The sequence below is a fragment of the Molossus molossus genome, unplaced genomic scaffold, assembly GCF_014108415.1.
Source record: "Molossus molossus isolate mMolMol1 unplaced genomic scaffold, mMolMol1.p scaffold_m16_p_1, whole genome shotgun sequence".
NCBI lineage: Eukaryota > Metazoa > Chordata > Mammalia > Chiroptera > Molossidae > Molossus > Molossus molossus.
In genome coordinates this window covers 4346089-4373261 of record NW_023425344.1, presented here as the reverse complement: position 1 = coordinate 4373261, position 27173 = coordinate 4346089, and the positions used below count along the sequence as shown (strand labels likewise).

At 54.4% G+C, this 27173-nt stretch overlaps 1 protein-coding gene across 1 annotated transcript in view; it reads right to left on the bottom strand.

Moving 5' to 3' along the window:
* Positions 1–27173, bottom strand: part of EVC2 (EvC ciliary complex subunit 2) — an 85520-nt gene that overhangs the window by 46647 nt on the left and 11700 nt on the right. The window contains exons 6-7 of the mRNA XM_036281223.1: positions 15375–15509; positions 11297–11436 (exon numbers count right to left, since the gene is read on the bottom strand). Coding sequence (XP_036137116.1) covers positions 11297–11436; positions 15375–15509 — 275 coding nt within the window. The remainder of the gene's footprint in view (positions 1–11296; positions 11437–15374; positions 15510–27173) is intronic.

Sequence of the window (27173 nt, the reverse complement as noted above, 5' to 3'; positions counted from 1 at the left end):
ACAGCTGCTGAGAGTGGAGACCGTTTCATGCCGGGGCCACGAGTGCCTGGCAGGAGGCGCTCTGTAAATGTCCTGGCGGATAAAGTTGCAAGCCCAGATCCCGGGGCCTCTGGCCCAGGGGCACGACTCCCTCCCTCTTCCTCCGGCTCCTGGGTCAGCCCCAGCCCACGCCTTCGTGGTGAAGCCTCCTGGTCTTCCTGGGCAGGACTGGCCCTTCCCCGTGCCACACGCTGTTCCCGTGCCCACACCGCACTCCGCCTCACCGACTGTCTGGGAGCCTGTCTCCTCCGTGAGCGGCAAGTTCCTGGAGGGTGTGGGGCACGCTTCACCCTGCTCTGCACCCAGGTGCCTGGTGAGCGGCCCTGAGTGGAAAGGGGTCAGGAAACAGTAGCGGGGGCACAGGGTGGGCTGCACAGCACTGTGCCTCACCGGGAGGCCTGCAGACAGAGGAGCTGCAGGCTGGTGCGGGGCGCAGGGTGGGCTGCAGACAGAGGAGCTGCGGGCTGGTGCGGGGCGCAGGGTGGGCTGCACTGACTGTTCCTCACCGGGAGGCCTGCAGACACAGGAGCTGCGGGCTGGTGCGGGGCGCAGGGTGGGCTGCACTGACTGTTCCTCACCGGGAGGCCTGCAGACACAGGAGCTGCGGGCTGGTGCGGGGCGCAGGGTGGGCTGCACTGACTGTTCCTCACCGGGAGGCCTGCAGACAGAGGAGCTGCGGGCTGGTGCGGGGCGCAGGGTGGGCTGCAGACAGAGGAGCTGCGGGGCTGGTGCGGGGCGCAGGGTGGGCTGCAGACAGAGGAGCTGCGGGCTGGTGCGGGGCGCAGGGTGGGCTGCACTGACTGTTCCTCACCGGGAGGCCTGCAGACACAGGAGCTGCGGGCTGGTGCGGGGCGCAGGGTGGGCTGCACTGACTGTGCCTCACCGGGAGGCCTGCAGACAGAGGAGCTGCGGGCTGGTGCGGGGCGCAGGGTGGGCTGCACTGACTGTGCCTCACCGGGAGGCCTGCAGAGTACCCTGGGGGCTGCGGAGGCCTGCAGACAGACGCCACCTCCTCCAACCCAGCTTTTCTAAGTTGGAAAGTGAAGGAGGAGTGTTACTGTTTGACCAGGTTGGACAACATGCCTGATACGTGTCTTACTTCCCAGCTGGCCTGGAACTCGAGGAGGGAGAGGACAGCTCTTTACTGACCCCCTTGGACACTCCCACAGTTGAGGGGATCCCTTTTGTTTCTAAGAAAGCCCAGAGGACGGAGGGATCTCACACTCTAGACGGTGTTGGGGGGAGAGGCTGGGCCCACAGCACGTGTCACACCCTGAAGGCCACAAGGCCCTGCGCAAACACCAGCACACAGCGGAGGCGCCCCGGTGGGGGGAGGGGGGCAGACGCGATCTGACCGTCCAGCCGCACGGTCTCCTGCCCTGTACCTGACGTGGGAGCTGCTTCTCCTGCAGACGCTGGCGTCTTCGGGGCCCTCGCTTTCCACAGCTTCCTCCCCGGCAGCGCGCACAGCGCGAGGCGCTCACTGGGGCTCTGTCAGCACTTGCTGCGCGGAGGAAGGTGTTGGTGGACACAGGTTCCTCCAACAAACCGTCACTAGCTGGGAAGATGACAGTGAGGGTCGCCATGGAAACCAGGCATAGTACAGCGGCTCTGCTCTAAGCAGTCCTGTTACATTCCCCAGAAGCACCCTCCCTGTTCCTCAGGTTCCGGCAGGACCCACCCCCAGGAGAGCCAGCAGAGGCACAGACGTGGGGACAGGCTTCCTCAGCGGGAGGCCTTTGGCTGGACTCCTCTGCTGGCCATTTGGTGCTCTAGGTGACCTCTGACATCAGTCCTTCCAGCAAACTAGGAGTGACCGACACACAGTCAGCAGTGTGGGGGGTGGGCTGCTCCACCTCTGCTCCTTCACGGTCACGTGTGTGCTGGGTGTGCTGCTCCATCTCTGCCCCTTCACGGTCACGTGTGTGCTGGGTGGGCTGCTCCACCTCTGCTCCTTCACGGTCACGTGTGTAGGGGGTGTGCTGCTCCATCTCTGCCCCTTCACGGTCACGTGTGTGGGGGGTGTGCTGCTCCACCTCTGCCCCTTCACGGTCACGTGTGTGGGGGGTGTGCTGCTCCATCTCTGCCCCTTCACGGTCACGTGTGTGGGGGGTGTGCTGCTCCATCTCTGCCCCTTCACGGTCACGTGTGTGGGGGGTGTGCTGCTCCATCTCTGCTCCTTCACGGTCACGTGTGTGGGGGGTGTGCTGCTCCACCTCTGCTCCTTCACGGTCACGTGTGTGCTGGGTGTGCTGCTCCATCTCTGCCCCTTCACGGTCACGTGTGTGCTGGGTGTGCTGCTCCATCTCTGCCCCTTCACGGTCACGTGTGTGGGGGGTGCTGCTCCATCTCTGCCCCTTCACGGTCACGTGTGTGCTGGGTGTGCTGCTCCACCTCTGCCCCTTCACGGTCACGTGTGTGGGGGGTGTGCTGCTCCATCTCTGCCCCTTCACGGTCACGTGTGTGGGGGGTGTGCTGCTCCATCTCTGCCCCTTCACGGTCACGTGTGTGGGGGGTGTGCTGCTCCATCTCTGCCCCTTCACGGTCACGTGTGTGGGGGGTGTGCTGCTCCACCTCTGCCCCTTCACGGTCACGTGTGTGGTGGGTGTGCTGCTCCACCTCTGCTCCTTCACGGTCACGTGTGTGCTGGGTGTGCTGCTCCATCTCTGCCCCTTCACGGTCACGTGTGTGGGGGGTGCTGCTCCATCTCTGCCCCTTCACGGTCACGTGTGTGCTGGGTGTGCTGCTCCACCTCTGCCCCTTCACGGTCACGTGTGTGGGGGGTGTGCTGCTCCATCTCTGCCCCTTCACGGTCACGTGTGTGGGGGGTGTGCTGCTCCATCTCTGCCCCTTCACGGTCACGTGTGTGGGGGGTGTGCTGCTCCATCTCTGCCCCTTCACGGTCACGTGTGTGGGGGGTGTGCTGCTCCACCTCTGCCCCTTCACGGTCACGTGTGTGGTGGGTGTGCTGCTCCACCTCTGCTCCTTCACGGTCACGTGTGTGCTGGGTGTGCTGCTCCATCTCTGCCCCTTCACGGTCACGTGTGTGCTGGGTGTGCTGCTCCATCTCTGCCCCTTCACGGTCACGTGTGTGGGGGGTGCTGCTCCATCTCTGCCCCTTCACGGTCACGTGTGTGGTGGGTGTGCTGCTCCACCTCTGCTCCTTCACGGTCACGTGTGTGCTGGGTGTGCTGCTCCATCTCTGCCCCTTCACGGTCACGTGTGTGCTGGGTGTGCTGCTCCATCTCTGCCCCTTCACGGTCACGTGTGTGGGGGGTGGGCTGCTCCACCTCTGCTCCTTCACGGTCACGTGTGTGGGGGGTGTGCTGCTCCACCTCTGCCCCTTCACGGTCACGTGTGTGGGGGGTGTGCTGCTCCACCTCTGCTCCTTCACGGTCACGTGTGTGCTGGGTGTGCTGCTCCACCTCTGCCCCTTCACGGTCACGTGTGTGGGGGGTGTGCTGCTCCACCTCTGCCCCTTCACGGTCACGTGTGTGTGGGGTGTGCTGCTCCATCTCTGCTCCTTCACAGTCACGTGTGTGGGGGGTGCTGCTCCATCTCTGCTCCTTCACAGTCACGTGTGTGGGGGGTGTGCTGCTCCATCTCTGCTCCTTCACGGTCACGTGTGTGTGGGGTGCTCCATCTCTCTGTGGCCTTCGGAGTGGTCCATGCCTGTTGTCACTTGCAGTTTCCTCACTTCTGCCCCTGCCCCCCTGCATCCTGCTTGGGTCCTCACTGACATCCCCGTCGTGAAAATCACGACACTTCTCAGTCCTCCCGTGACGGAACTAGACAGTTCGCCACCCTCTCCTTCTGGGACCCCTTTCTCTAGGCTTTCCAGACTTCTCCGTTCTCCTGGGTCCCTCCGACTTCTCCATTCTGGCATTCCTTAGGGCCCTGTCCTGGTTCTGCTTCTTCTCTGTCCTCTCTCCGTAGGTTCTTCCCTCCAACCCCCCTTTACCTCCCACCTCCAGCCCAGAACTGCTGCGAGCAGACCTGCACGGGCCTGCCCACTGACGTCTCCATCCCCGGGCCTCCAAGGCGTCCTCCCCTCTCTGCTCATCTGAGAACCAGGCGGACACACCCCACTGCTCACCCTGAAACTCAGGGTCCTCCTGGACGACTCGGGAACCCCACTCCCTGCCCCTCAGCAGGTCCTGCTGACTGGCCCTCGTCCACTCTTCACGTCCACAGGCACATACGAGCCCTGAGGACGGACGTCAGACAGACTAAGTCCTGGGGGTCCTCCTGGAGACGGGCCCTCACTGGCTCTGTCGAGGAGTGAGCGGGCAGCCCCGGGCACACAGGTCGCCACGGCCGCCTCTGCGCAGGGGGCAGGGAGCTGCGGCTCCCGGGGGTGCGTCCTTCTGCAAGGGTGTCCCAGACACAGTCGGACGTCCTAGGGGAGCCTGGGCCACCTGTGAGGCCGTGTCACATCTGGGGATGTGCAGTGGTGTCCTCCTTGGGACACTGCAGTTCGTCACCTCTGCTTCTCAGTCCCTGGAGAAACCCGCTTTTAGCTGCAGGCGACTGTCCCTCAGGGCATCGCTGTGGTTGGCTCCAACCTCACGAGCACCTCCCATGTGCCAGGCTCCGTCCGCAGCACAGGGGTAAATCAGAAGTCCCTGCCCTCACGGAAGTACTGCCTGGACGGGGAAGCCACGATACAATGACGTCACTGAAGAAGAGTCACAAACAAGGGGGCTTGCAACAGCCTCATGCGAGGTGACGATCAGAGTTTTAGGATAAAGACCGGAGGCGGAGTTGCTCTAGGTAACACCCCGCACTGGTCGCACATGACCCTCCAGCCACCTCCCCAGGCTCCTGCCACCCTGGCCTCGTCCTCATTTTGATCATCAAATTCCATCCCCTGAGCTCTGTGCATGCTGCCCCCCCCCACATGGGGTGCTCATCACTCAGGTCTGTTTATTTTATTTTTTAAAATTATTTTTCCTTTATTGATGTTAGAGAGAGAGGAAGGGAGAGGGAGAGAGAGATAGAAACATCGACGAGAGAACATCAACTGGCCGCCTCCTGCATGCCCCCCACTGGGGATTGGGCCCACAACCTGGGCGTGTGCCCTGACCGGGAATCGAACCGGCGACCTCTTGGTGCAGGGTCGACGCTCAACCACTGAGCCACAGCGGCCGGGCTGAGGTCTCAGGTTGACTGACCCTCCCTTAGAGGGGCCTCCTGGGCCCCGGCAGCAGAGCAGGCCCCCCGTCCCGTTCCTGCCGCCCCTGCCGCAGGGACCCGTGTGCGGCCATGGGGGTTGCGTTTGTATTTGCTTTATTTTTTCATTAGTCTTCACCTGAGGATATTGTTCCCATTGATTTTTAGAGAGAGTGGCAGGGAGGGGAAGAGAGAGAGAAACATCACTGTGAGGGAGACACATCAATTGGCCGCCTCCCTCACGAGCCCTGACTGGGGCCGGGGACCGAACCTGCAACCCGGGTGCGTGCCCTTCGCGGGAACAAACCCACGAGCCTGATTGGCCGCCTCCCTCACGAGCCCTGACTGGGGCCGGGGACTGAACCTGCAACCCGGGTGCGTGCCCTTCGCGGGAACAAACCCACGAGCCCTCAGCTGCTCAGGCTGACACCAACCGCCGAGCCCCCGGCCAGGGCGGCCTCTGTGTTTGTGGTGAAGCTCTGAGGACAGCAGCCAAGACTGTAGCACCGGCAGGTCTGCCCCCGTGCCCGGCGCACAGGGGGCGCCCAGGGATCTGCAGGAATGACCGACCCACTGACTCACTTTGGAAATGACGGCACCCGTGAGCAAAGAACCCGGGAAAAGAACGAATGAGCAAAAGAAACTTGGGCACGCAGCTTCGGGGTTTGAGCGAGGGACCAAATCTCGGCCGGCAGTGTGTCTGCAGACGGACGGGACGGCGGCTGGGAGACCCCGCGGCGAAGCGTGGGAACGACTCCATCCCGTGCTCGAGGCTCGAGTCTGCACGCTCGGAGCCCTGCTGCGCGCGGAGGGGTCTGGGACAGCTCACAAAGCAGTGTGGTGGCAGCAAGAGCCGGCAGCAACTTCCCTCTAACAACAGGCACATGCGCAGGCTTGCGATGTCTTCCTTCTCTTATTTTTCTTTGCCTCTCTGGAAAAACCCAAGCTCGATCTTTTTAAAAAGCTGTTCTGTCACGAGGCCAGGATCTGAAAGCACCCAGGCCGGGGCCCAAATCCATCACCACTTGTGTGACCTTCGGCAAAATCAATCAACCTTTCCGTACATCAGCCTCCTCGCGGGGATTAAATAAGACTGTGGGCAGGAGGTGCTGGCAGCGGTCGGGCGGGAGCGAGGCCAGAGCTAACACACCAGGGACCAGCCAGTGGCGCCCAGTTCCCACCCCCACCCCGACCCAGCATGCCTGGGGCTGAGCCACCTCCTCAGGACAACAGGGGAGGGGCCCACCCCCCACCCCGACCCAGCATGCCTGGGGCTGAGCCACCTCCTCAGGACAACAGGGGAGGGGCCCACCCTGACCCAGCATGCCTGGGGCTGAGCCACCTCCTCAGGACAACAGGGGGGGGCCCGATGAAAACCAAAGGAAACGCCCCTTCTCAGGTCCTCTGTGCCAAGGTGACCTCTGAATACACAGCATCGCTTCACAGCGCAAGAGACATTCACAGAGCCGTCGGCGGTGACCCCTCTCCCCGCTGCCCATCATCCGCCACCCTCCTCCCTCCTGGGCAGTGTGGCACAGTTTCACTTGTCCCCCTTGGCTTTCTGATTAGGGAATTAAACGCAAGTGAAGGGTCGTATCTGAGCGGCTTCACAGAGCTCAAGTAGCCGAGCTGCACAGCCCTGACGCCCAGAAATGGATTAACGAGGCCAGTTCGCAGCTGAGCGCGAGGTCGGCCCTGCACTCAGGAGTGACCCCGGTGAGGTGCGGAGAACGCACTGGGAAGGAGCACCCTTTCAAGCAGGACGACAGTCCCCTCCACGGAGAACCCACTCAGCTCAGAGTGCCCTGAGTCAGACACAGGGAGCTGTTCCCTCAGGCCAAGGAGGCAGCACGCTCTGCTTCTGGTTCTATCTCGGGTCCATCTCTGCACACCACAGGACACAGCCACAGGACACAGCCACGGGGCAATGGCCACAGGACACAGCCACAGAACAAGCCACAGGACACGGCCACAGGACACAGCTTCAGACATGACCACAGGACATAGCCACAGGGCACAGCCACAGGGCACAGCTACAGGACAAAGGTCACAGGACACGGCCACAGGACACAGCCACAGAACAAGCCACAGGACACGGCCACAGGACACAGCTTCAGACATGACCACAGGACATAGCCACAGGGCACAGCTACAGGACAAAGGTCACAGGACACGGCCATAGGACACAGCCACAGGACACAGCCACAGAACATAGCCACAGGACACAGCCACAGGACAAAAGTCACAGGACACAGCTTCAGGACACGAGCATAGGACATAGCCACAGGGCACAGCCACAGGACAAGGGTCACAGGACACGGCACAGGACAAGGCCACAGGATATGGCCACAGGACACTGCTTCCAGGTTCCAGGGACACAGGATAACACAGCCGCTCGGCTTTGCTGCCAAGCTTTCCCATTCACGCTGCCTGCATGCTCCTGAGGAAGCCTGAAGGAAACCCTGGCCATCTGGAAGGCTTCTCTAGTGTCTGCTCTTCTCCCTTTATCAGACCAGGCTCAGGGCAACACCACCATCAGGCTCATCACCGCCACGTCTCTTCCACGACATTCACCTCGATGGTATCGAGGCGGTAGTTAAGGTTTCCCCAGTCGGCAGATGAGGAAACTGAGACTCAGAGAACCATAAAGTGCTTGACACAGACACTGAGAAAGCTCAAGTCCTGTTCTGACACTTACTAGACATGTGACTATGGATAAACCTCTGCACTGACCGAGCATCAGATTCTTCAACTGTCAAATCCTGAATATAAGATACCCTGACAAAGAGATTAGTGGGAGGACCAAATTAACCAAGGGATGGGGAAGAGACTGTGTGTGTGTGTGTGTGTGTGTGTGTGTGTGTATTTAATCCTCATCCAAGGATATTTTTCCATTGATTTTTAGAGAGAGTGGAAGGGAGGAGGAGGAGGACAAGAGAGAGAAAAACTTTGATGTGAGAGAGACACATCTATTGGTTGCCTCCCACATGCACCCTGACTGGGGCTGGGGATCAAACCTGCAACCCAGGTATGTGCCCTTGACCGGAAATCAAACCCACAACCCTTGGGTATATGGGCAGATGCTTTAACCACTGAGCACACCAGCCAGGGCCAGAGACTGTATATTTTTAATTGCTATACAAATACAAGGTATTATACAAAAATATAAGGCATTACATTTTATGGGCCTCCAAATCCATGGAAATTGCTCCCCAGGGGAAAGCAGAGAAAGTTTACTGTAAATGGAACCCAGGTTAAGGGACTCCATGTAGCCCCCTTCCTAATAAGTCAGTATGATAAGAAAGCAAACAAAGAAAGAAAAACCTCTGATATAAGCAAATGAGAATCTGATCCGCTCAGGCGGTGCCTTTGGTGTGAACAGATCTGCCGACGGTCCCTGCCCAGACTCGCACCAAGTGCACTCACGAGGGTGGACCCCGGCTCACTGCTCGCCTGGACATTCCTGCAGCTCTGGACGCACCGAGCAGCCAGGGCTGTGGAAGCTCCCTCCTCTCCACTCAACAAAACCAACAAAACACCAAAACACTAACAAACAAAACCCAGAACCCTGGGGGGTCATCTGAGACCCCCTGCCCCAACGTCCGAATCACCCCCCTCCGCACACACCCACAGTCAGGTGGCCAGGTCCTGAGGGCTCCTCCTGCAGAGCCCTCTCCACCCCACGTCTGCTGTCCTGCCCCAGGCCACACCATCTCCTCCTACAACAGACTCCCAGATTTTCCCTTCTAAGCCGTTCTCCATTTGCATCCAGAGTCATCTTCTAAAACACAAATCTTCCCAAATTAAAACCATTCTCTGGGTCTCCAGGGCTTACTGTGGAGTCTGCCCTCCAGAGCCCTCCTCTGCACCCTAAACCTTCACTGAAGTAACTTAACCACGGCCACGTGGTATCACAGCCTGGGTAAAACCCTGACCTAACTCCAGGGACCAGGGTCTCACCCAACGAGCTCAGTGGCTCTGTTGCTTTATGCTGTTTTGAGCCTCATCTGTTTCCACGTCTCTCTCTCCCATTGGCCGCCTCTGACAGACCATCACCTATAGTATGGTTTACCCTAAGATGCCTTCAGGATTCTGTCCCCACTGAGGAAACTCTAAGTAATTGGGACCAACCATCCTACTGAAAAGAATTATAGAGAAGCTGGACAAGAACAAAATCTGCGGGAGAGCATCTGAGAGCTAATAAGGCAGTGAAAATGTATGCGGTCGAGATCTAAGGGAACAAGGAAGGTCAGAGAGGGTCCCATATTGGTGGCCACTCAGCCTCGAGGCTGATAAACTCATCAGAATGTTCAACAGACATGTAGAACTCGGGAGGTGAAAACTTGAGCCCAAAGACTCCAAGGAGAGGTTGCCCTGGTAAAACGCTCCAGCCTTTTGGGTGATACAGAAACCTGATGAGCAAAAGTATCCCAACAGACTAGCCCCTGAAGGAGCTGGAGTCCTGCTCTGAATGCTTTCAATCTCTGGTTGAACTGAGGTGACTCATAAGGACACCCACAGATGTCTGAAAGATTACCTCTTTCTAGTCCTCAACTGTCTTCTCAATTGTCATACACAATGTCTAGCACATAATCAAAACTACCTAGGCATACGAGGAGACAAGGAAATATGACCACAGACTTCAAGGACCAACAGATAGTAAGCACAGAACAGGGGTAAAGATAATAAGGTGTTGCCCTGGCTGGTTTGGCTCAGTGGTTAGTGTGGGCCCAGAGTCCTGGGTTCGATCCCTGCTAAGAACACATACCTCAGTTGCAGTTTGTCCCCGGCCCCAGTTGGGGTCATGTGGGCAGCAACCTCTCTCACATCAATGTTTCTCTCTCTCTCTCCCTCCCTCTCTCCCTCCTGCTCTATCTGAAGATAAATGTAAAAATGCCCTCTGGTGAGGATAAAAAAAAAATAATGAAGTGTTCAGACACAGACTAAAATAATCATGCTTAATGTAGGGTGGGGGCAAAAGTAGGTTTACAGCTGTGAGCATGCTAAACACAAGAGTTTAGAGTTTATTCTTGGTTCTTATTCATATTAATTATTGTATTATTTTTCACACGAACAACGGTAAACCTACTTTTGCCAAACCCTGTGTGTTTGAAGAAACGAAAGATAAGACTGAGAATTTTAACAGACAGCTGGAAATTGATAAAAAGGAAGCGTAGACGGAAGTTGTCAGGAAGTGTCTGTTGAGAGGAGAGAAGAAAAGGCCACGCTGATGAGCCTGATGGAGCGGCGGCCAGTCCGTAGACTGAGCCGTGCGCCGGCCCGGAGGAACCGCAGGCAGCGCGGCCGCTGACTGACGCCGGACCCTGGCTCTGACACCTGGCCCTTCATTACCAGCGTGTGCCCGGGGCAAGCACCCTGCTGCCTCTCGAGTTCTCGGTGAGATGGCAGGAACAGTGATCACTACCCGCTTCCCAGGCTGTCACGAGGATTTGACTCAGCACCTGCAACGTTCTTAGACCCGGTTCTGAGACTGTTCTATTGCACTAGGCAGGACTTTGTACTATTTGTCAGGTAAGTAAAAAGAACTGGATTCGGTTCAGCAAACAGCACATCGCCTGGTCTGGCCTCGCTCTCCAGCTGCATTCTCCTCTGTTCCTCCACTCGACACCCCAATCCACACCTCCCTCGTGCCGCGCAGCCCGTACTTCACCATTCCTATCCCGGCAACAGCCTTCCTTCCCTGCCTGCAAAGCCTGTTCTCCTTTCATGCACTTGGAGAGCGTCTACCCTGCTTCAAGAAGTAGTTAAACTATCCCCTGCTGGAGGAGGCATTTCCACGACCCTCTCAGAGATCATTACTTCTGGGTTCAACTAGCCCCGACCTTCCCGCTGGCTTGGTGCTCATCAAACTTCTATGGTCACTAGGTCAGACTGTCTCATGGCACGTACTATGTGTTAGTCACCTCTCTCCCCGAATGCCGGTGGCTCTGTGCAGTGCAGAGCCACCGTCTGACTATGACTACTGAGTGCTGACCGAATGACATACTCAGCGCTCACTCTCACGCCGCTGACGTTAGAACATGCATCACACCCGAGAAAGTGCAACGTGAACTAGAACCCTTACTCTTCCAAGGCCTGCCGCATGCTCCCGGGGTCCTCCGAGGACAGAACGTCTACCATCTGGTCACTCAGGGCGAGCTGTTCATTCACACCGTCGGCGGACGTGACCTGCGAGTGCTCCAGCTTGCTCTCGTGATGCTGAACCTTCGGGAGAATTTCACAAAAACTGAGTAGGCCTTCTTGTGAATGTCACGTGCTGGGAAATTATTAGGGGGGGTGTCCGCAGTCAGAGAACCTGGCTGGCCTCACCACTTGTGAGCAAGACACTGCACTTCCCGGAGCCTCTATTTTCTCATCAAAGAGATGGGGTCATAATTCCAGTAACTCTGCACAGAGTTATGTGGATAAAACAAAGCAATGAATGGATAGACTATTGCAACCTGTAAAGATGTATAAAAATATTTCACCACTGCCACCATTATTATCACCATAATCACCATAATCATCATCACCATCACCACCATCACCACCATCATTGTCACCATCACCACCATCATTGTCACCACCATCATCACCATCACCACCATCACCACCATCACCACCATCATTGTCAGCATCACCATCATCATCATCACCACCATCACCACCATCACCACCATCATTGTCAGCATCACCATCATCATCATCACCACCATCATCACTATCATCACCATCATTGTCAGCATCACCACCATCATCGCCATCACCACCATCCCCACCATCATTGTCAGCATCACCATCATCATCATCACCACCATCATCACTATCATCACCATCATTGTCAGCATCACCACCATCATCGCCATCACCACCATCCCCACCATCATTGTCAGCATCACCATCATCATCATCACCACCATCATCACTATCATCACCATCATTGTCAGCATCATCACCATCATCGCCATCACCATCACCACCATCACCACCATCATAATTATCATCATCATCACCATCATCATTGTGTAGAAAAAAATTACAGTTGGCATATGGACTTCAATATCATGAATCTGGTAGGTTTCTAATCAGAATATACAATTGTAAGATAGAAATGACATCAGAAATAATTAAGCCTAAACCTCTGATTGGACAGATGACATGTCTGTTTTGTCCCCAATATTAATTCTGCAGAAATGGATGATAACTACAGCTACCATTTAATAGTTCCTACCCCTGTGTCTTATATGTGTTATATCATGAAACCGTCACAACACAATAAAGTGTGGTTGTTTCCACTTTACAAATAAGGTCCCTGCAGCTCAGAGAGGTAAAGTAACATTGTGTACATTCACACCGATCACAAAGAGCCAGGTGGGTATTCGATCCCAAGTTAATCTAACCCCATGCTGGCAAAAATAAAGAAAAATGTGAAAAGATTTCATTCTGTGATGCAGGAAAAAAAACACTGCAAGGTTTTTCAACCTCAAATCAAATTCACACTTTTGCTTCCCTCCCCGCAGTTGTAATGATTAGCCTTTAATCTCCAGGAGATGAATCCTGCTCCTTCATCAAAGTGAAGGGTGAGTTTTGTTCTTCTGAGATTGATGACAGCTTTGAGAGAGCAAGTAGGATGTCTGATTACACGGCCATTTTTCTTCTCCTCACTTCTGCCTGCCAAAAAGATTCTGGGCTGACTTCACACTGAAATGACAATTCTCTCCTCCAGGAAGTAGAAACAAAACGAACAAGGGGACAGGTCTTCCAGCCTCCAGAGAGAGGGGCCCCCCCAGAAGCCAGGTCCCAGCCTACGCTTAGCCACTTGAAGCAAGTTGTTTAACTTCATGGGCCTCCGTTTCCCCAATATAAAGAGGGATAAAGATGACAAATGTTCTTCCAAGTTGTTGGGCCTCTGGGTGACAGTCACAGCAGCTCCAGCCCTCCATGGCCCTGAAGAAATGCTGACTCCCAGCAGTGCCTTCTGGTAGCAGTCCCAAAGAGCTCATCCTAGTCGATGAGCTGTTGTCCTGCTTTTCCAAATACCACCAGCATCACCACCACCATCATCATCATCATCATTACCACCATCCCAACCATCTTCACCACCATCATCATCATCATTACCATCATCACCCTCATTACCACCATCATCACCAACATCATCACCACCATCACCATCATCATCATCATCACCACCATCCCAACTATCTTTACCTCCATCATCATCATCATTACCATCATCACCCTCATTACCACCATCATCACCACCATCACCATTATCATCACCACCATCCCAACCATCTTCACTACCATCATTATCATCAGTAGCACCATCATCATTACCATCATCACCCTCATTATCACCATCATTCCACCAGCATCACCACCAACATCATCACCACCATCACCATCATCATCATCATCATTACCACCATCCCAACTATCTTTACCACCATCATCATCATTACCATCATCACCCTCATTACCACCATCATCACCAACATCATCACCACCATCACCATTATCATCACCACCATCCCAACCATCTTCACCACCATTATCATCAGTATCACCATCATCATTACCATCATCATCATCACCCTCATCATCACCATCATTCCACCAGCTTCACCACCAACATCATCACCATCATCATCATCATCATCATCATCACCATCCTAACCATCTTCACCACTATCATCATCAGTATCACCATCATTACCATCATCATCACCCTCATCACCCTCATTACTACCATCATTCCACCAGCATCACCACCACCACCACCCCACCATCACCATCACTATCACCGTGCAGAGGAAAGTTACAGTTGGCAGATGGACTTCAACATCAAGGACCTGGCAGCTTTCTGATCAGAATATAGAATTCTAAGAAAAAAGTGATTGATTGGCCAAGGTCTCATTCATTCCTTCACACATGTATTGAGTGTCTTCTAAGCACCAGGCACTGTACTAGGCAATGGAGACTGTTGCAGATACTATCTGTTTTCTGCCCATTCCCTATACCCTTGCCACTTCAGTGCCCATCAGTCTAAGATCCATCAGCCAACACCTACACTTCCTTCTCTGAAAGCTTTTGCTTGTCTTCAGAGCCCATGCCTGGGAAATGTCACCTTTCATCATGCCCCCACCTTGTCCTCAATCAATAACCAATGAGACTTGGTGAATAAATACCTCAGCTCCTTCTCTGTTCAGGTGGATGACTCTGTGGTTCATTTTACTGTCCCCAGAATTCCCGAGCAGAATAAAGCTCCAGGTGCCCACAGGAGTTAATTTGATTGGCTGCCTTCTTTTCCTGCCTCACTCCCCCAGCCCTCACCATTATTCCCTGGGGTCACTTCCCATCTAAACTACCTGCATTTGGATACTGGTCTCAGGATGTGCTTCTGGGGGAACCCAGACCAAGACAGGAATATGGAGATTGAGGAATTCACAGAGAGGCCCAACAGATTAGGAAAAGTGCTGTGTGGGTCCACAGAACCTAGCGTAGGAACCCAGAGAGAAGCCCATACCTCAGCCAGAAAGTAGCCAGTGATGACTTCCAGGGACAGACAAGGCCTGAGCGGAGTCTTGAAGGATAAGTCAATTATGCTCAATGAAGAACAGAGAGGACTGAAGAAGCTTCTGGGGTGAGCGTGGAGAGCTCAGAGAGAATGCCAAATCATCGGGTGGAGGGGATGCTCTGGTGTGGGGCAGAAAGTGGCAGCAGACATGGGCACGGGCAGGATCCTGGGGGCTTTATTAGCCATGCTAGGGAGTCCAGGCTTCCCGAGGATGAAGTGAGTCTCCGAGGCACTTCAAGCAGGGAGGTGGAACCGAACCTCAATTAGGGTGTGGCAAGACTGCGAAGCTGGCCACACAGGTGGGCACTTGGCTATTCAGCTAGACTGCAGGGGTTCTCAACACTGGCCATCTGCTAGAATCATCCAGGGAGCTTTTTAAAATGACTAATGATAGGGACACATCAGGGGACAATCCAGTCAGAGTCTCTGCGGGTGGACCTGGACATGGGCATGTGTCCACAGTTTCCCAGGGGATTCTGATGTCCATCCAGGGTTGAGACCCACTGAACTGAAGGATAAACTTCTGCTTCACATCCATCACCAACCAAACCCCCTCGGGAAGAAGATGTGAGTGGGGACTCACCCGATGTCTGGTGAACGTGCTTCCCTTCAAACACTGATATCGAACTACGAAGAAAAGCGTGACCCAGCTCAGCACAAGGCCACAGATGAAGGCCACGAAGAAGCCGGCTGCATGAAGTCCATGGTTTGGTAGAACCTGTGGGGACAAGAGAATGACAGGGATTTTCCTGTGGTCACACTTCACATCTTTCGAGTTGAGTTACACCTTACTTATAGCAGAAGCAGGGTGAAGGCAGTGAGACCGACTGGGTTTGGACCCAGCTGGCCACCTACTCGCTGGTTCCCTTGGGAGAAGTCCAATCCAGCTGTTTTCTCTCTTGTTGCCTGTGTTTTGTGTGTTATATCCAAGATATCACTGCCCATCCAATGTCATGAAGTTTTCCCTGTTTTTTTCCTATGACTGTATAGTTTTAGATCTTACATTTGCCTTTGATCCATTTTAATTTTTGTACATGCTGTAAGGCAAGGGCCCGCCTTCATTCTTTTGCACGTGGAGATCCAGTTTCCCCAACGTCATTTGTTGAAAGGACTGCCCGACCCCCATTGAAGGGTCTTGTCATTATTGATGAAAATCATGTGACTACATGTGCGAAGTTTTTCCTGGGCTTCTGATTCTGATCCATTGGTCCATGTCTGTCTTTATGCCAGTACCACACTATTCTGATAATTGTAGCTCTGTGGTATGTTTTGAACCCATGTGCAAAGGTGGCTTTCCATTGCTGTCTCCTTTCGTTTCTCTCAGCGGGGCTTTGTCGATTTCAGAGTGCACGTCTTTCTCCTCTTGGTTAAGTGTATTCCTAAGTATCTGGTTCTCTCTGATGCTATAGTAAATGACATAGTTCTTGTAATTCCCTTTTTGTATTGTTCATTGTTAGTGGATAGAAAAGCAACTGACTGTTGCGTGTTGAATTTTTAATAATATTTAAAATGCTTATATCCTAATGTAACATTTTTAAAGAAGATACAAAACCATATACACAGTATAATCCCGATTTCATTAAAATAAAAATAATATGCATGCCCACATACACATATGTACCTATGAAGAAAACCCCCAGAGCTGTGTTGAGTGTGATGACTCAATGAGTTTTCTCTTTATGTCTCTGTCTTCTAAGATCTCTACAGTGGGCACGTATTACCTGTATAACCAGAAGATGATTATAATAACAAATATCCTTTGAAGGGTAAGTTTGGTAGATAAGAAGATGCACCACCCAGCTCTCCCTTCAAGGAGGGACCTGGTGCCCAGCTATGGGCAGTGTGGTCAGTGCACCTCCAGGCTCATGGTCTGCACCAGCTGCAGAGAGCCAGCTCGCCCGAGACTGTGCCTTCCCCGGGACGCTCACACAGCAGGGGCACAACGGCCGTTCATTTCAGCCTGATGAGGGCCGGTCAGCCAGGCAACACTCACGCCACAGCTCCCTGCCAGGTGCGGGTGAGGCTCTGTCAGCCCAGTCACGGCTCGACTCCGTCCTCTGCCCAATCCTGCCTCCTCTCCTCCCTTTGACAGGTGATCACCGAATGGATGGGTGGGGAGCCCACAACCGCCCCAGGTTGGACGACTCACTAAGAGGACTCACAGGACTCAGCACAGTCGTACAGCTGACTGGTTTCAGCAAGAAGGGTCCAAGCAAAATCAGCAAAGGGAAAAAGCACCTGGGCTGAAATCCAATGGCAGCCAAGAGCCAGCGGAGCCACCCCGGACATGCTCCACTCCCCGGGCAAGAGGGTGACACGCACGGGAAATGCTGTCCACCAGCAAACCCTTTAGAGACAGTGCTCAGGGTCTGCATTCAGGGATAGCCACTAAGGCACCGTCTGCCTGGCATGCGCCCAAATTCCAGGCTCCCGGGAGGAAGGCAGATGTTCCCCATTAAATACATTGTTAATAAAAAGTTTGGGTGCAGTGAGCCACTCCTGTCAGTTTGGGGGGTGGTGGCAGCCCTCCTGAAATCCCCGTTCCCAGATGCCAGCCCGGGGCCAACCTTGCGAGCTGGTCTTCCTGAGGATGCGGTCTCAGGTCTGCTGTGTTGACTGTCTCCTGCCCTGGGGAACGTATCAGACCCCAAACTGCCTCAGCATCTGCTTCTGGAGAAACCAGCTCGTGACACTACGCTGAATTAAAGATGCTGAATCAAAGATGCCTCCAGATCATCAAAACAGGTGTTTTTCAGGAGTTGGAACACAACTAACCCATTCCTCGTTCCTATGGGCACAAGGTGGACTGCAGTCAAGGGTAAACTTCTCGGACAGACCCACAACCTGATCTCCCACAGTCAAAGCCAAGTTAGGTCGGAAACAGGAACTTTGGTACAGAGCTTATTGGAACCTGAATCCAAGTCCGATGCCACATGGGACTTGCCTTGGATGAACTGGCCTGTCCACAGAGGCTGTTACCTGAGACCCAGCTCCGTTCCCATGCTGGACCATCCTCTTGACTCTAAACCTTACATTTTGATTAGCACCAAAGTGAAATGCGAGCTCTCCATCGGTGCTGGAAATAGCCCTCCGCACCCTAATTTCTGCACCTACCAGATAAGAAAAGAAAATCAATAGACTGGATAAATATGAATAGCATTGCACGGAGGTTACATTAAAATATTGATGGAAAGGAGACAAAATCTCCGGGTCTAAAGAGCACAAAGGGGCTCTGGGTCAGCCACCTGTTTCCAAGGCCGCTCTGGTGCAGAAGGCAAATACTTTTTTTGCAGCTTTAGGAAGAAGAATGGGCGGTAAAGAGAATTCATGATAATGGATCACCAACAATGTGCCAGTCTCTGAACCAGGGACATGTAGTGGGTTGAACTGTGTCCTGGAAAAGATTTGGTAAAGTCTTAACCCCCAGAACCTATGAATGTGACTGTTTTGGGAAATCAGGTCTTTGTAGAAGTGATCACGTTAAGATGAAGTCATATTGAACTGGGGGCGGGGGGAGGTACAGCTAAACCCAATGACTGTGCCCTCAGGACAGAGCTGCGAAGGCAGACACACACACAGAGAAGGCCTATGCCCACGGAGCAGAGGTTGGAGTGAAGTAGCTACAAACTTCCAGGGGCTGGGAGAGGCAGGGGTTCTTCTCTAGGGCCTTCGAAGGAAGCACAGCCCTGCTCACACCTGGATTTCAGCCTTCCGGGCTGCAGAGCTGAGGAGGAGCGAGCTTCTGTTGTTCTAAGCTCCCCAGTTTATAATCACGTATTCTGGCTGCCCCAGGAAGTCGGTGAAGTGTGCAGTGGGCTTTGCAGCAGTCAGCCTTCAGCAGCCCTGTGGGGTGCATTAGTCCCGCTGTGCTGACGGATAAAGGAGGATGCAAAGAGATTAAATAGTTCACCCACGTCCACAGCTAAAAAGAATGGCTGAGCTAGCTCTGCTTGACTCCAAGTACATGTTCTCCCCACCAACTTACTGTCCAGGGTGCTGAGTGGTTTCCTCAAGATATTTTTAGTTTCCACCTCCTACAGCGTGGTAGAAATTACTTGTCTGACTGATGAGAACCAGGACAAAGACTGGGCAGAATCACAGACAGGCAGGGGACTGTACCCGGAAAGGCAGGACCAGACCTCTCTCCTCGCCTGTTTCCCTCTCTCCTCCATTCCTACTGCAGGATGTGGAACAGGTCAGCCGAGTCAGGTACCTGGCTTCTGCCTCTCCCACCTCCCGTCCTCTGGATCTCCGCCCTGAGACCCTGCTCTACTTCGGCCAGTTGTAGCCAAGAGAATCTGAGGAGCAGAGGCAGCACGGCGGGTCGGGAAGTGGTACCTCGCTGAATCTAGCAACACAGCTGTAGGAACAAGCGCCTGGATCTAGGAAGACGGCAATGCCAGGGCCAGCTCTGCAGATCTGCCCTCATTCTCCCCTCCTCTCTCCCAACGCCCACTTTCTGAGAGCCAGTGATAAACAAGGCTAGGTAGAGACTGCCTCCTTGGGGCAGGCCCACTCACAACTCTTACTTCCATCTTTTCACCCTTCTTCATTGATTTAGTGTTGCTAAATTAAGCTAGGTCTTGCCCGCCATGACTTTCCTGCTCCCTGAAGATGGCTAAAGAAGAGTAAGATCTCAAGATGTACCTTTATCACCATCACCCACATCACCAACATCATCACCATCAATATCATTACCATCGTCATCACCACCATCAACATCACCATCATCACCATCATCATCCCCATCACCCACATCACCATCATCACCATCAACATCACCATCATCGCCATCAATATCATTACCATCGTCATCACCACCATCAACATCACCATCATCACCACCATCATCCCCATCACCCACATCACCATCATCCCCATCACCCACATCACCATCATCGCCATCAATATCATCACCATCGTCATCATCACTATCGATATCATCATCACCATCGTCATCGTCACCACCATCTTCATCACTCACCATCATCACCATCAACATCACCATCAATATCATCACCATCGTCATCATCACTATCGATATCATCATCACCATCGTCATCGTCACCACCATCTTCATCACTCACCATTATCACCATCAACATCACCATCATCATCACCACCGTAATCCTCACCACCACCATCCTCCTCACCATTTCATCATTATCACTATCATCACCATCACCATGGTCACCACCACCAACCATCACCATCATCACCCCTACCACGCTCACACATGTTAGCTACAAAGCACCAGAGATGGTTCCAAGGGCTTTATAAGTATTTATCCATTTACTTCCCACAATACCACTATAAAGTGGGCACTGTCTTAGTCTATATCTTACAAATTATAATGCCAACGTAGAAACAAGTTAAATCCACGGCCCAAGGTCCCAGAGCTAGTCAACAGTGGACCTGACACTCACACCAGCAGCCTGGGCCCGCAGCCTCCGTGCCACAGCTGCCCCTGGGCTCGGGCTCCAGCCCGGCCTCTTCCCAGGAGCCCTGAGTCTGAGTCACCAGGGGCTGCGTCCCTGTGAACATTTTGACTCCAGCTTTGAGCACACAGCTCGCCCTTCTGGAGCGAGTGAACAGCAGGGCAAGAGTTCGGGGTCCCTGAGTCTCTGCCCGAAAACCTTCACGATCGCTTCAAGCTACTCTTACTGTCGACATCATTATTTGACTTTTACCGCAGGCCAGGCCTTCCTCCCTTTCCAGTCTTTCAAACAACACCTTAAAGCCAGAATTCTTATAGCCATTTCACATGTGCAAAAACCCAGCTTTGCTGTAACTGTCTGCCTGAAACTGTCTATTTACGGGGACACGTCACAACAGGCTGCCAGGGTTGACTCAGTGTTTGGACACAGTGGTCAGTGCTCCTGACATCTGGTTAATACGCTGATTCGATGAGCCCGGGGCTGGGCGCCGGGAGGGCGAGGAGAAAACAGACCCCAGGCCCTGCTCCAAGGAGCACACAGGCCCACCGAGGAATGGACAGGCAAGCAGGCTGGGGGACACCGGGTGAGTGGGACAAGGCTAGAGAAGCCTGGACGGCGGGGTTTGGAAGAAGGGTCGTCCCTAACCTAGATCAAAGTACAAAGAAGGCTTCCCGTGAGGTGACCCACGGGCAGAGGAGAAGGCGCTGGGCCAGGAAGAGGGTCAGGCAGGCAGAGGGTCGGCATGAGCAGGACGTGCAGGTGGCAAGAGCCGCAGCCCAGGTCCCCAAGGGCCTTTCGAGAGCAGGTTAGGACTGTGTGGCATCATCCCCAGGGCTTGGGGGCATCCCTGCAGGGTTTTAAGCCGGAAAGTAACAGGGTCTGCTCAGCATTTTAGAACGCTAACCCCGGAGGATAAAACCAGACGCCACGGCCCAGGAGAAATGACGAGGACGGGAAATGAGGCCATGGCCGTGAGCAGCCAGGGACATGCTAGTGGGGACCGGGGACTCTGGCCCTAGCTGGGCTCAGCTCGCCCCTACAGAGCGACCTGGGCACCCCTTCCTTAGGCTGCAGCTCCCCTCCTGGGCACCTACTGCAAAGAACTGGAAACAGGCCTTCGGCTGCACACCTGGATGTGAACGCTCACAGCGGCCACAGCCACGGCCACAGGTGGAAAGGCCACGAGGTGGGAAAGCCCCGGTGTCCGTCGAGGGATGGGGAGTCAAGGCAAGGCGGTTTCCCTGTGCCATGGACTATTCCGCCCTAGAAAGCAATGATGTGCTCACGCGAGCTCCACCATGGACGGACGTTGAGGAGACTGCCTCCGCGAAGGGAGCCGGACACACAAGACGCAGACTGCGCGATCTGCCCCATGAGATGTCCACAGCAGGCAGATCTAGAGACAGAAAGCGGACGAGTGGTTGCCAGGGGCCGTGGGAGGGGGAGGGAAGGAGGCAGGAGAGTAGCTGCTAAACGGGTACAGAGTTTCCATCTGGGCGATGAAAGTGCTCTAGGAGGAGGCAGCGGTGCAGTCGCGCAACACCGCGGAAGTACTAAGTATCGATAGCGGTAAACTTTGTTGTGAGTGCTTCACCACACACTGCGTGGGTCCTGCTGCAGAGAGCTGCAGCACAGAGACGCCAGCCAGTCGGAGCCGCGGAGCTGCCGCTGCGGGGCTGGGGGACGGCACGGGCTAGCGGAGGATTTAGGAGCCAGAGCCAACAGGACACAGTGACTGTGTCATGATGCACGGGTAGGATGCGGGGCTGGGGGCGGGGCAAGAACGTCCCTGGATGCCTTGCTGGGAGGCTGGGTGCTGCTGGGACCCACCACTGCAGTGACAAATAAAGAAATCGAAGCGGCTCAGGGCACTGCGAATCGGCCCCCAGTCAAGCATACTCTTTTGTTGTCGTTGTTGGTCCTCACCTGAGGATACTTTTCCATCGCTTTTTAGAGAGTGGAAAGGAGGGAGGGAGGGGGAGAGAGAAAGAGAGGGAGAAACATCAACTCGAGAGAGACACACTGGTCGGTTGCCTCCCACACGCACCCCCAACCAGGGCCAGGGATCGAACGTGCAATCCAGGTGCCCTTGAACAGGAATTGAACCCACGACCCCTTGTTGTGCAAGCCGATGCTCTAACCGCTGAGCCACACCAGCCAGGGCAAAGTTCATCATATTTTTGAAATTTTCCCTAAAACCCTTGCCGCCAAATTCCACTTTGTAAGCATTGTAAGTACAGATTTCAAAGAGCCTAGTTACCTTAAACTTCATGACCTAAGAATAAAGACAAGGAAGTGCTCAGGGACCCCGGTTTCCTCACACCCTGAGCCCCGCTAACTTTCCTTCCTGTGTCTGGAAAAGACTCGGCCGTGGTGACCGCCCCTTTACCCCCGTGTTGAGGGACAGCAAGACACGAGACCAAAAGACCTTTCCGAAGCAGCGGTCTAGACACTGAAAACACAGACCCAAGGTCCAGAAGCGTGGGGAAGGGTTGTGTATACAGCCTGGCTTCAATTGTGTGACAAATAGCCGCAGACACGTGGAAGACAGCAGCTCACGCGTCAGCAACGCTTCTCTCTGGAGGTGGGATCGTGCGGTGATGTTGTCCCCAAGGGCCATATGTTAAATCCCACCCACTGCCCTCCCGCAGTACGACCTGCTTGAGTAACGGGAATTACACAGAATGATTTCTCTAGAAGAGATCTGAGGAGACGGCTGGTTGAAATGCTTCACTGTGAGTGAAGGATCCCAGCAGCGGAGGGGTAGGGACGTGCTGACCCTTGTCCCACGGCCACTGAGGAGCAGCGAGGGCAGAGACCCGTCTTCCCAGCCGACAGTCGGGCCGGAGCGAGGGCTGGAAGGTAACCACGGGTAGAGACACCATGCTCATGGGTCAGTCGCCATCAGGCGGCCAGTGGACCAGAGAACTACTGCACAGCACCGTCGGGCCCTCGGGTGCTGCCAAGCTTCAGGACCTCGGCCAGTTCCTGGCGCCTCTCAGGAATTGCGGTTTCCCCCCTAAAGAGGAAGTGAAACTAGATAACCTTTCAAGTCTCCAGCGCGAAAAATCTATTCTGATGTCAACAAAAACGTATTAAGTGCCAACCAAGGAAATAATCTCCATGTCACAGTGTGACAACGTTTATCAGATGTCCCAATGTCATGGGAGCCCAGTAAATAAAGGGAACCCCCAGCACGCCCAGGGCACGGGGCGGGGGGGCGCTCCGGAATCACACAGGAGGAGACCCAGGGTGGTTAGGAGTCACCCAAAGGGCAGGCAGGCAAAGAACAGCATGTGCAAGACCAGCGGCACCGGGGGACAGCAGCGGTCAACCTGCCTGAGGGTTCCCCAATACTGACCCCAGGGAACTGGGCTTCATCAGCAGGTAACGGGGAGCCCTCAGAACAGAAAACCAGCAGGTTTGTGTTTTAGGAGGATCACTAGTGAGGACGATGGGCTGGAGGGGACCAGGATTTGACCCGTAGGAGGCTGGCGCAGAACCCAAACCAGGGAAGGCAGTCATGGCTGCGGGCCTCCAGTCCTGAGCTCAGCTCAAAGCCACGTGGTTTTGCGAACAGAGTGACATGTTCCTCGCACAGGGCTCAAGCGCACACATGGTGAATGCTTGCACTGGAGAAACTCTCATTACACGTAGCTCTCTACTGAGGCATTCTTTTTCTTACTGGTTAGTAGGAGCTTTTTATATATTAAAGACATTATTTTTTATGTACCTTACAATTATTTTCCCAAGTTTGTCACTTACCTTTCTTCGTGCTATTTTCAAATGTAAAGTTTTCACCGATCTGTGTACTCAAGCCATGGTTTTCTTCTGTGGTGCTCTTCATAGCATATAACGTTAACCTATACTTACTTTTTTACAAAACTTTTTATGTATGTAGATATTAATCTGATGAGGGAATTCATGTTTAGTTTTCTTTCAGACGATCCAGTCAGTTGCCCCCAAAGTTGATGAACGATGGCATTCTTTTCCCTTTGATTTGAAATACCAGTTTATTACATATATATGTGTAGATAATCCACTTTACTCCATTGGCTTGATTTTTCTTGTAGGAGGTGACTATTGCTTTAATGTTGCTTTGTAAATTTTTAGTGTCTGCCAGGATGGACCCTCCCACCTTACTCTTCCTTGTCAAAATGTTCTCATCTAGTTTCATTAATTTACATTTTCAGGTGAAGCTTTGACACCCCCCCCCCAGTCCCACTGGCGTTCTTGTTGGAAGTGGACTCCGCAGATCGGTTACCCTTGCCTTCGATGTCTCTCTCTGGCTTGGCGCCGAGACCGTTCTCCCGGCGTGGCATGGTGCCAGCCTTCCGTGGGCACGTGTGGTTACCACCAGAAGCTGTAGGGACGTCAGGCACAACCAGAGCACCAGCACTCAGTGTCCAGCCCAGGGTGGACACTCTCTCTGGGACACAAAGGAAAGACGACGAACGGAAGCCGTTTCTCCGGCCTCGTGTCTTCTTGGCTGGCAGGCCCGTCTCGCCCTCAGGACGATCACAGGAACTGAGGGAGACAACGGCGTGTCTTCCAGGAGCTGCAGAATCCAACTCCTGCAGCGGATTACCGACGTTGTGGTCAATCCTCACCAACGCTGTTTTCTTTATTGATTTTTAGAGAATGGAAGGCGGTAGATAGAGAGAGAGAAACATCGAAGTGAGAGACACATCGATTGGTTGCCTTCTGCACACACCCCAAAAGAGGCCGGGGATCGAACCTGCAACCCAGGTACGTGCCCTTGATCGGGAATCGAACCCATGACCCTGTGGTACGTGGGCTGATACTCTAACCACCGAGCACACCGGCCAGGGCAACTCTGTACTATGTAATTACTTGATGAAAATGTCAGGGGAGCCGCCCAGCTGGTGTGGCTCAGTGGTTGAGCGTCGACCCTGCACCAAGAGGTCGCTGGTTCAATTCCTGGTCAGGGCACTCGCCCAGGTTGTGGGCCCAGTCCCCAATGGGGGCATGCAGGAGGCGGCCAATCAATATTCTCTCTCATCGATGTTTCTCTCTCTCTCTTCCTCTCCCTTCCTCTCTCTCTAGAAATCAATAAAGAAAAAGAACATTTTTTTTAATGTCAGGAGCCTCCATCCTCACTGCCGAACTCCTGTTTGTCGTGTAATGATGTTCTCTTTGCGGTCGACCCTGCCAGAACACACTGACTGGCGGGGCCTTGCCTCGTCCGTACATGCGTCTCAGCAGAGCCAGGCATCGTACTTGCACCCCGGAGACCTCGGGCCACATCTAACCAACCAAGTGGCTTGGCCTGAAGTCAAGTTCCAGCTGCATATTTTGGGACATCCCTCCTCTCTCTCTAACAAAACCCTTCCTTCAAGGCCCAACAGAATTCTCACCTCCTCCAGGAAGCCTGCCATCCAGCCAACCCGCACGACCCTTTCCTCCTGTCACATCCACAGCGCACACGACCCTTTCCTATTTCACAACCTCAAGGTCCAGCCATAGCTGTGGTGCATCTTGTGGCCCTTTTTTCCTGTTGAACGTCTCAGCGCGGGGTGGGGAGGGATGATGGTGTGATGGGCCATCTGAGTCTCCAGGCTGCCCAAGACCCCACTACGCCCCGGAATCTTGAATGGGCCTGACTCACACACTGATGCACTTACATGGTCATTTGAGTTTGAAACCCTGATCCGTAACATTCGCTCGAGATTATCACAGAGCACATGCAGGGGGCGCCATATGTATGTGCATGTAACAGAAACACCTACGGCGGCCCACGTGGCCGAGCGCTCACGCCTGCCCGTGCCGTGCGGACGGTTGCATGTGCACCCGCTCACTCTGACGGGCACCCTGTGAAACGGATGCGGTCATCACTGTCAGGTCACAGCTAGGGAGCCGAGGCCCAGGAGGTAAGTAACATGCACAAGCTCACGGCAGCCTGTGGAGGGAGAGGATTCAGAGCCAGGCCTTCAGGTCCGAGAGCATGCTGTCCCCACTACCCTGTAGGGTCACCACATAGGTATGCCGCTCTCCCCACTCGATGGTAACCTCCCTGAAAGAGGCCTGCAGCCCAAGGTCAGCGGGCTCCAACCACTGCTTGCTGCCACGCCCACACCCGGAGGTCTGCAGCCAGGAGGACACCTGCTCCGGAGGGCAGCGTGTGGGCCGGAGGCAGCCCCAAGGACACAGCCTGGGACACAGAGGAAGGCTCATGGTGATTCAGTGTCCTCTGACTTGTATTACAATCACACAATGACCGGCCACCTTCCCCAATGAGAGGCAATCACCACCGCTGATGACAATCGGCTCAATCAGGGGTGTCCACCTTTGGAGTGCCACCCACAATGCACGGCACAGTGGGGCACAAGGACGAGCACACGTCCCGCTGCTGGGAGCTCGCAGGCCAGCGGGGGGCTGTCTGCACCCAGATGTCTCCTTCCCCACAGCTGGTCAGCCTGCTCTGGCCGCACTCCGGCTCTGTCCTCCTCTGGCAGGAATTCGGCTCACAGGAGGCAGTGCGGCCGCCTGCCCAATGGCAGGGCTCTGGAGCCAAAGTGCCTGAGTTCGAATCCTGGTCGGAACACCCACTAGCTTCCCTCAGAGAGGCCAGCGCACAAGGCTGGCCCTGGGCTGGCGTCCGGGAGCTTCCCCCGGAGCGTGCCCTCCCTCCCCCGATAACGGGCGCTCACGGTGCCCACGCTGCTGTGCCAATGATGGGTTCATGCTAAGCACCTGCTCTCCCTGGGAGTCTGGAACCTTGGGACATGCCAGGCAGAGGGTGCCCACGTGCTCAGCCCCCAGTAAAAGCCCTGGCACTGGGTCTCTAACAAGCTCCCCTGGTGAGCGACACTTCACACGGTGTCTAGCTCCCTGCTGGAGGGACTGAGTGTCCTTGTGCCTCCAGACTCTGCCGCGTGCCTTTCCCTTGCCCACCCGGCCGCGCGTCTGCCTGTTTACATCTC